This window comes from Monopterus albus, unplaced genomic scaffold (assembly GCF_001952655.1).
Source record: "Monopterus albus unplaced genomic scaffold, M_albus_1.0 scaffold267.1, whole genome shotgun sequence".
NCBI lineage: Eukaryota > Metazoa > Chordata > Actinopteri > Synbranchiformes > Synbranchidae > Monopterus > Monopterus albus.
The window spans coordinates 1395309-1406080 of NW_018128147.1; the positions used below are offsets into that span (position 1 = coordinate 1395309).

The 10772-nt window shown below is 41.6% G+C and overlaps 1 protein-coding gene across 2 annotated transcripts in view; it reads left to right on the plus strand.

Annotated features, from left to right (window-relative positions):
- Positions 1 to 10772, plus strand: part of tiprl (TIP41, TOR signaling pathway regulator-like (S. cerevisiae)) — a 46188-nt gene that overhangs the window by 16798 nt on the left and 18618 nt on the right. For both annotated transcript variants that reach the window (XM_020621742.1, XM_020621741.1), the window contains exons 3-5: positions 448 to 627; positions 2633 to 2732; positions 2856 to 2987. In XM_020621742.1, the coding sequence (XP_020477398.1) occupies positions 448 to 627; positions 2633 to 2732; positions 2856 to 2987 (412 nt within the window). The remainder of the gene's footprint in view (positions 1 to 447; positions 628 to 2632; positions 2733 to 2855; positions 2988 to 10772) is intronic.

Sequence of the window (10772 nt, forward strand, 5' to 3'; positions counted from 1 at the left end):
GCCCAAACTTTTGCACCATGCCATAATAATGTTTTTATTTTTTATTTTTGTTCAATTTATGGCATAAGAAGTAACTATGCATCACTGTTTGCTGAAAATATTGTGCATTTTTCCATTTCCAAGAGAAACTGTGTTAACATCTGTTCAAATAAAAAAGAAGACAGGGGTACCTAAGAATAAATATATATATATATATATATGGTCAGTTCAACTGATGAAGCCTCTTGGATGAGAGGTGAAACGTCTTCGACCTAAAAACCTAGTCCAGTTGATTTTTCAAAGTTTTTTTCAGCATACTCTATTTTCTAAATGAATTGATCTAGGTTTGTTGTTAAAGCTTTGCATTGACCAAGGTAGAACTACATTTGAGAATCCCCCCACCCCACCCCCATCCCACAGCAAAGGTGAGTGTCATCTTTAACAGTAGCCAACTGTTTGCTTTTCCAGGTTAGCAGAAGAGATGAACATGCCTTCTCTCCCAGAGATGCTGTTCGGGGACAATGTCCTGCGCATCCAACACACAGATGGCTATGCTATTGAATTTAATGCCATTGATGCCCTCAAGAGAGTCAGCAACATGGAGGATGCTGTCAAGGTGGCTTGTGCTCAGGAATGGCAGGACAGTAGGCAAGTTGATCCTTATTACCAAAAGCTCCAGCTAAATAATTGCTTTAAAGTTTCTGTAAAGTGGTAATAAAGTAGCCACCAACATGCAATACATCAGTGATTAACATTTCTGCATACACAGTATATACTGATTATTTTTCACTTAGAAAACTAGACAGCACTCAGAGGTCAACATCCACCAAGAGTAACTGTGAGGTTGCTGGTCTGGCGCTCTCTCTCACCCTCTCTCTGGGCTTGTTGAGCATGGTATGGGCAGAGGCTGGTAAGGGGTGGCACAGCTGTGGCCAATAATGTAATAAGATAACCTTATTTGAAATGGGTTTGGCTAAAAGAAACTTTTGGTTTCGTCTATACTACCAGGTACTTATACTATATTGACTAGGTTAAATAGAATTGCATTACAAAAAAAGAGACTAAAATACAATTTTCATTGGCTAAAACTAGACTAAATGTCATCAGTTTTCGTCGACTAAAACTAGATGAAAATAGTCGTGGATAATTCTGACTAAAATATGACAAATGCTCAGACTTTTAGTTGACTGAAATTTGACTAGACTAAAAAGAGTATGAACGTGACTAAAACTAATAAAAACTAAAATGACACACAAAGACTAGACTAAAACTAAAATTAAAACAGGCCACCAAAAACAACTGCACCCTGCTGTTTGCACAAACTCAATACATTCCCCATTTTGTTATAGCTGTTTTACCATCTGTTATGTTGTATGTAAATCTGCTGCTGACTGTTTTTTTTTTTTTTTTTTTTGGCTGGGGTTTTTTCTGCTTTTGGTTCTTTTCAAATACTGTCCATGTATACCTCATATGCTATTTGCACCTCATTGCCAATGCCCTGGTGATGCTGAACCATCTGACAATCTCCTATTATTGTTTGCACTACTGTCACTGACTGTACACGGTTTTGAGTCACAGCTTATTGGCTGTACCTTTTTAGATTTATCCTAATTACGTCAATCCAGTTCTTTATTCTATTCTATTCTATTTTTATTCTGCTTTATGCTATTTTAGTTCCTAAACGTTATTGCACCCAATAAGGTGAGAGAGAAACTGTATTTTGATTTTCTGTATGTCCTGCACATATGATGAATTGAATAAAATCCTCTTGTTTGCTCTCATATACATTTGCTGGTCCCTACTATAATACTTAACCCACCTGTTATGTTCATTTCTCAGGAACCGCAGTGATGTTCCTGGGTTTATTTTACCATTACTAACCATTTCAGTCACTATTTAGTGCAGTGGTGTTTTTTACCTCTCACATTATGGTTCAATGAGGATAATGCACTCGAAGAGCCCTGCCTGCTAAGATACACATTCTTGAAAACAAAACACAACGAGCACTTTACTGAGCTGACACAAGAAGGGCTGCTACATCAGCTTCATCCTGTAGTTCATGTCTGAAAGATATTATCTCCATATGAACATTTACAATTCATATTAAAGATGTTTAGAGTTTTGTGCCGTCACTGCTACAGCTTGCTGAGGCACTTGTCTTTTTAAAACACAGTAAGTGTAGTGACCAGTTAAGAACTAAATTAAACTGAACATCCATTCATTTTCTATACCACTTAGTCCCAAACAGGGTCACGGGGGGTGGGAGCCAATCCCAGCCAGCTGCGGGCAAGAGGCGGGGTAACTATTTGTTTTTTAGCTTTACAACATAACAGGAGGGTTAAGTGACTTAAATCATTAAAATTAATACTGGAAGAAAAGTGCAGAATACAATACCAGGATGTCATTGGCTCTTTTGAATCAAAAGACAGCATGAAGCGAACAGAGTAGCCACATAAGCAGGCAAAGACAAGTATGCAGTTCTTGAACTGCGGGCTGGTTACACTGTCAAAAAACTAACAAAATGAAGAAAACTCCCTTTTGAAAATAGTTGAAAAACTGTAAAAAAAAAAATATATAAAACAGTTTGTTCTCAGAGCCATAAAGTATGTTGCCTGTGCTGTCAATATGAATCTAAATTGTGATCTTCTCCCAGAGCTGATTCTGAACACTCCAAAGAGGTGGTGAGGCCTTACAACTGGACATACACCACAGACTACAGAGGCACTCTGATTGGAGAAGGTGTGGAGATAAAGGTGGGTCATTTTCAGTAACTGAACACAGATCATCTATACCTTTTATGTTTATTGTGAATAGTCTCAGAAATATTGAGTGATTTGTCTTTGGGCATGTCATTTTTCTGTGCTGTTTATCTGAAGGTGACTGAGACAGCAGAACGTATCAACATGGAGAAGCTGAAGGCTCGGGAACAGATCATGTTCTTTGATGAGGTGCTGCTGTTCGAGGATGAGCTGCATGACCACGGAGTCTCAATGATCAGTGTAAAAATTGTGAGTTCTGTCTTCATATGAAACTGCTGATGCTAATTGTCTAAATGATTTAATTATCTAATGACCAGATTTTTCTGACATTTAAAATGAAGACAAATTTGAACTAAGCTTTTAATTGATATTTTGAACACTGCATATTATCAGTGCCTCTTTTTTGCGGCAGCACCTCTGATTTTGACTAACTTATTTACAGGTGTTTTACTGAGAGACCTTTTGCAGGAACCAAACCCAGTTACATGTAGTTCATTCACACCTTGAAACTGGCTGTAATGCCTCCTGGAGTGAGGGAGAGCTCAGCAGGCAAAGTGGTGATATTTGTCTAATGTCAGCATACTCAGAAAAAAATAATGTAGTGATCCTGACGGATTTCAATATTTGTTTTGCGTTTATGTACACAGTACAAGTGCACAGTACTAGAATATACTGTGTTCAGTGTTTCCCAGAGATTCAATTTGTGGCGGTAGGGGTGTGTGTGTGTCTCTCGCATTCACACTTAAACTGTGGGCTACTCTTAAAATGATTTGCCAATTAATCCTCCACAGTCCAATCACAAAATGAAAACAACAGCCTTACTAAAATAGCTTCAATTCAACAAAATCACATATTGTATTGCAGCAACTGTCTAAAATAACAATCAGGCATTGTCCAAACAAACTCTACTCCATAACTATGTGTGGTCATTTATTGAAGAAGCAAAGAATCATTGTACAAGTCAGTCATAATGTGGAACATGGGCAGACTGGAGAAAAATCCCCACTACTTAGCGGTCAATAGAAAAGAGGGCTCCCATCTCTTCCCCCTCTCACACCAAACTACCAAACAACCAGTGCAGAGGTGATATTAATTCATCTGTCCTCTACTGCAATGCCCCAGTGACACACACATACACACACAGTCCAACATAAGTGGCTGTGTGACAAGCATAAAACCCAAATACCTTCTTGGCTCCTACACAGTATAAGGTCTATTTGTGCAATTTTATTCAAATCAGATCATTTTTGAACAAAACAAACTCAGTCACCACCAAACCAAATAATCACTGCATGTGCAGTGCTGCTTTTCAAATCACTGTCTCCACATCAAGCGTATTCCATATACCTGCCATGTGTAAGGTAAGGCAGTATGATTATTTGGTTTCCTCAGTGTTCATGGTGCTCTCAAATACTTTCTTCTGTGATTGCAGTTCCTCTAGCTTCCTATCAACAATCTCCCGTGTCTTGATCACCAGACTTGTTTATATGGTCTCATTCAGTCATTAGCTAGCACACAACTGTGGCAGTGGAGCTTCATCAGGACCGGTCCATGAAAACCCAAACTCTGTCTCCTCATTGAAGTACTACAAATCGATCCATTTTGCCCCCCACACAGGTTTGATATTTACAGTTATTTTTTGTTTTTGTTTTTGTTTTTTTCCCCCTCACATTGCGACTCCCCTGAAATCCTCTGGTGCCCCCCGAGGGAGGCATGTCTCACACTTTGAAGACCACTGATATAAAGGCACTATAATGTTAGTCAATAATGCATCTGTGCTTATTGTCCTGTCTACAAGGCACAGAACAAGAGAAATGAAAGCCCCATGTTTGACGTCTATGTTTGTGTGTTGACCTGCTGCATCTGAGAAAGTATAGGAATGCAGTATCTGTCAAAGTAGATGTGAAGTGATGGATGATTTATGGTCTTCCCTAAGACCCTCCCTAAGTCCTACCTCTTTCACACCTCGCTTACCCCTATAATACACAAGGTTGCAGTACCCTTCTGCTGCCTTTAGCTATCAAGCTCCTCTCCTGTGGAACCAGCTCCCATTCTCAGTTCAGGAGGCAGATGCCCTCTCTAGCTTTAAGACTAAACTTAAGACTTTCTGTTTTGATAAAGCTTATAGTTAGGGCTGGATAAGGTGACCCCGAGCCTTCCCTTATTTATGCTGCTGTAGGTCTAGGCTGCTGGGGGGGGGCATGATGCTGTGAGCTCCTCTCCTCTCCATCCATCTATATGCCACCATTACACATCACTAACTTTGTGTCTCCTCTCTCCCATAGTGTGTCCTCTTTCTCTCTCTCTCTCCCTGTACCTTTCTGCAGGTAGCCCTGGCTCTGGAGCTCTATGTCTCTGATGAGCAGTCACCGGCCACATCAACCTGACCAGTGTTTAATTGTTTGTTGTGTCCTGTTGCTTTTCTTCTTTTCTCTCTCCTCTATCCACTCACCCCAACCGGTTGAGGCAGAAGGCAGCCCACCAAGACCCGGGGTCTGTCGGAGGTTTCTTCCGTTAAAGGGAGTTTTTCCTCCCCACTGACACAAAGCGATTACTTAAGGGGGATTTGTTGGGTTTTCCTCTATAATAATAATAATAATAACAATAATAATGTCCGACCTTGTATAGTGTCCTGAGATGACCCTTGTTGTGATTCGGCGCTATACAAATAAAATAGAATGGAACTGAAATTGAACATGCAGCACTTGTGTCAAGTAGCCTATACCAGGAGTACCAATGACCTTGCGAGTAGAAGTGTTATTAAGACGACATACTGTTGATCCAATGAAAAGAGTACGGTTAGCTGCAAGAGTAGTCAGCTTGAGTCAAGCAACAGTGTTAATGTTAGTGCCTAACATGTTCACAGTGTAGAACATGCAGAGCTTGCGTTGAGTATACCAGGAGTAACACAAGCCTCGCTAGTTGCAACATTGCTAAGATGACACATTGTTAAACCGATGGAACCAGCACAGTTTGCTGTGAGGGCAGTCATCTTGAGGCAAGTAACAGTGCTAGTTTTGTTAGAAGCTACTTTCAGAGCACATCAGCTGATAATTCCACATGGTTGGGTTGACGTCTGACTGAAGCTATAAACTGTTTCATTTGCAAGGGTGTGCTTGTGTTGTTGAAAATGTGGGATTTGGATAAATGACAGTGACTCTGAAGCTGAGGCCCACAATAACAAGTCAGCAGGATTTAAGTGAACAATGCATTCCAGCTCTGTATGATAGTTTGTTAGAAAGAGTAGAGATCATGTTTTATTCATTTGGCTTTTTGCTTCAAATACAAAACTACTTTGAGGAAACGCTAAATGGTTTTAATTTTATACCCTAAACAGACACTTGAAAGTCTGTGCAGATTCTCAGTCATCCAGGTCATAGTAAACTGAAAAAACTTTGAAAAAAATCAACTGGACTAGATTTCTAGGTAAGTGGACTAAGCTGAAAAAACTTAGAAAAAATCAACTGTACTAGATTTCTAGGTCGAAGACGTTTCACCTCTCATCCAAGAGGCTTCATCAGTTCTGACTGACTGGTGTTGAGCTGGAGATATTTTTCCCCCTCAGTGGTGTTTCAGTCCTTTGATGGCCAACAATGTCCCTTACCGACTGAGTCGTTATAGTCCGGTATCGGTGAGAGTCGTTACCTGTCTTTGAATCCTCCCCTGTCGACTGTCACCTATTGTCCTGGCGGGCATATTTGGGCAGAGAAATGGATTGTAGATGGAAGACAAGTTGTGTGTTAGTCCACCACCCCTATTTAGTGAGGGGTGTTCTATTTTTACAAAAATAGCTTCCTTAACTCCTCTCTCAAACCAGCGATGTTCTCTGGAGAGGATCTGGACTTCACTGTCCTCAAAAGAATGTCCTTTGTCCTTCAGGTGGAGGTGGACTGCTGACTCTGGTCCACTGGAGTTGGCCCTCCTGTGTTGGGCCATGCGTTTGTGAAGCGGCTGCTTAGTTTCACCAATGTACAAGTCGTTACACTCCTGACTACACTTAATTGCATACACCACATCACTCTGTTTATGTCTGGGTGTTTTGTCCTTTGGGTGGACCAGTCTCTGCCGCAGGGTGTTCCCTGGTTTAAAGTTAACTGGGATATTGTGGTTGCAAAATATCCTTTTTAACTTCTCTGATAAACCAGCCACATAAGGGATGACAGTGTTATCCCCTCTTGTTTCTGGTTTCTCCCTGTTGGTGTTGGGCCTCTTCCTTGCTTTGGTGAAGGCCCACTTAGGGTATCCACAAGCCCTAAGGGAGTTCTGGATGTGTAATTTCTCCTTCTTGGCCCCTTCTGCAGTTGTGGGCACTTCCTCTGCCCTGTGATTTAAAGTTCTGATGACTCCCAGTTTGTGTTGAAGTGGATGGTGTGAGTCAAAAAGCAGGTATTGGGCCATGTGTGTAAGTTTCCAATTTCTGACTTCTACCTTCAGGCTTCTGTCCCCTCCCAAGTGGACTGCACAATCCAGAAAGGCCAGACAGTCATCTCTGGCGTCCTCATGAGTGAATTTGATGTTGTCATCCACAGAATTGATATGCTTGGTGAAAGCGTCTACCTCCTGGGTGCTGATTTTAACCCATGTGTCATCCACATAGCGAAACCAGTGACTGGGAGTGGTACCAGTGAAGGAAGCCAGGGCTTTCTCTTCAATTTCTTCCATCTACAGGTTGGCAGTGTGAGGCGTGTTCTTTTATTTTGGAAAAAGAAGGCTAATAAAAGGTCTTGTGGGTGGCAGGAGGTTCGGAGTGCAGGCTGGCCCCGCTGGAAATCTCCAGTCCTGAGCCGATGCTGATCCAATTTGTTTCTCTCTCCTCTCCTTTTCAAAATCACGTCGGGGTCACCAAACTTGTGAGGCGTGTTTTTTTATTTTGAAAAGAGAAGGCTAATAAAAGGATATTTCACACTGTGAAATTTATTATGCATTAATGTATCGAAATTAGCATGTGCACATGGATCTTCACTGTTTTGGGAAAACAGAAAAGACTGTCCTCAACTTATCAGTATACAATATTTGTATGAAAAGGTGCTACTATCTAATTGGTCAAAAACTGTTGGGGAGAAGCCGTGGTTTAGACTTAACTCTCCCGTTATTGGTCCTTCAGTCCGTCCGTCCTCCAACGTCCTTTCTGCTCCAATCGTCGAGGACAGCGCCCTAGGAAAGGGAAGAATACCTATACTGCCTTAATTCCTACATACACACTTCTTGCTTTGTTTCCAACTAACTGATCAGGCAGGTATTAGGCATTGCTCTCCGTTTCACTAATTAAAACTGTTCTGCCTGTGTGTGGGTGTGTAGGTGCATAATGTTCCTACCTTTGAAGCTTTCTCCTCCGCTAGCCTCCAGATCTAATCTGTTTAACTAACCTTGGAGTTCCAGTGAACCGTAACTCCCCTGGCTCCACTAGCCCGGTGGTGATAATAAATTCACTGTGGACTCTCTTAGCCAGAGCTGTAAATCTAATGAGATTCAGTAATTTAGTGGACAAGACCCTATAATGTTGAACAGTGCCTCAGTGACTAACACAGTAAATATTAACCAGTGGTTCAGTGAACACATAGGGTGATCTGTAACTATGTAAACATAACTGTGATATGTAAACTTATGTGTGCTATAAAACAAAACCATTCATAAGTGCGTAAAATAAAAATCACCTTAACAGCAACTGTAGGAGACACAGGGGAGCCCATCGCACAGCCGTGTTGCTGCCTATAGAAGTGCCCCCTAAATTGGAAGTAGGCAGCGTTTTGCAGCAGTCTCTTCTTCACTGCCCTAACAACCTCTGTGATGGGGATGCAAGTGAACAAGGATGTGACATCATATGAAACCATGGTCTCGTCCTGGTCCAGCTGCAGTTGTTGGACTTTCCTTGCGAAGTCCTGGGAGTTTATGTGGTGCTGTGTGTTTCCCACCAAAGGAGCCAGGATGGTGGCCACGTGCTTGGCTATGTTGTAAGTCACAGAGTTGATGCTGCTGACAATGGGTCTGAGTGGGGCTCCTTCCTTGTGTACTTTGGGTAGGCCATAAATCCCAGGGATGGCCTCCCCGGGGTATAGTCTGTAGTATAGTCGCCGGTCAGTAACTTCCTCCTTTTCCAGCTTCTGTAAACAGTCTATAACCTTCTTCTTGTAGCCACTGGTGGGGTCCCTCTTCAGTGCTTCATAGGTGGTGGTGTCACTGAGGAGGTTGGAAACTCGGGTCTGATAGTCAGCTGAGTTTAGGACTACTGTACACCTGCCTTTGTCTGCTGGAAGGATTGTTATGGTTTCATCCTTCTCTAGTGCAGCTAAAGCCCTCCTTTCCTCGGGGGTAAGGTTCGGGGGTGGGAGTTTGGCACTGGCCAAAGCGGCTGTGACCTTCATCCACAGTTCTTCCGCCTCTGTCTCGGCCAGCGTGTTGTTCCTAATGGCTGTCTCTGCGGTTGTGATTAAGTCTACCACAGGGATTTGTTTGGGTGTGACCGCAAAATTCAGTCCCTTGGCTAATACCTCTTTTTCTGTGTGCGCGAGTTCTCTGTCCAAGAGAATTTTGACCCATTTGTCGTTATGCAATGGTTGTGGGTTGTGCTCCTCCTTTCTCCTCCAACCAAGGACATGTGAGGCTGGCTGTCCATTCTGTAGTCTCTGGAATTTAACCATTTGGCGAGCCTTGCTCTTGTTGTGTTGGGTAAGTTGTGCCTTTTCCATGAAACTTGAGATCTCCTGAAAGATTTCTCTGGTAACCTTAGTGGAGAGTCTCCTTCCTAGTTGCTCTGTTTGGTCCATCAGGTTGTCTATAGTGAAGTGTATTTGTCGAATCCTTTCACTTAAAAGTTGTGCTTGCGTTCTTTTCAGGATGTTCCCGGCCCTGTATCCTTTTACAGTGCAGCTATAATAATAGAGTAAAATGTACTTAGTTACTTTCCCATATTGTATTATTTTATTTTCTACCTGTGGACATACAGATATAGATTTGTGGAGAAATCACTGAATGTCTACAAATCAGTGTAAACAGAAAGTAGGTCTCATTACAGACATGGTAAACATTAAGCCAGTGAGTCACTTCTTCTACTGTACTGCTTCCTGTTGATTCATAAAATGGAAATGCCCAATAGCACCCATATGTCATTGGTGCAGGTACTACATCTGTAGTGAAAAGAACTACCATGGAGAATGAGTTGGGGAAAATTCATGTATGTTTCTTTAATCATCTCTAGAAACATACAACCTAATGAGTGAATAAAAGCATTATCTTTTTAAAATATATGTTAACATTCTTTTACATGACAAAATAATTTTTAAATGAGTAGTTTATCTAGTTATAATGAATGCTGCATATTGTAGTTTGTATCTGCATTTATTGTTATTTATTAATTTATGTAAATTATTAATTTAAATAAGGACAGAGGCATACAGTATGACAGTGGTTAGCCTAACACCAAATTCAAATTTTATTTGTATAGCGCCAAATCACAACAAAAGTCATCTTAAAGTCTAGACCTTACTATTATCGCTATTATTATAGAGGAGAAACCCAACAAATCCCCCCTGAGCAGCACTTGGCGACAGCGGGGAGGAAAAACTCCCTTTAACAGAAGAAACATCCAACAGACCCCGGCTCTTGGTGGGCGGCCTTCTGCCTCAACTGGTTGGGGTGAGTGGATAGAGGAAAGTTATGCCTCGACCGGTTGGGGTGAGTGGACAGAGGAGAGAGAAAAGAAGAAAAGCAACAAAAACAAACAATCAAACATTGGTCAGGTTGATGTGGCCGGTGACTGCTCATCAAAGACATAGAGCTCCAGAGCCAGGGCTACCTGCAGAAAGGTACATGGAGAGAGAGAGGACACACTACAGGAGAGAGGAGACACAAAGTTAGTGATGTGTAATGGTGGCATATACAGTGGGGGAAATAAGTATTTGATACACTGCCGATTTTTCAAGTTTTCCTACTTACAGAGAATGGACAGATCTGTAATTTTCATCGTAGGTACACCTCAACTGTGAGAGACAGAATCTACAAAAAAATTCCAGAAAATCACAGTTAGATTTTTAAATA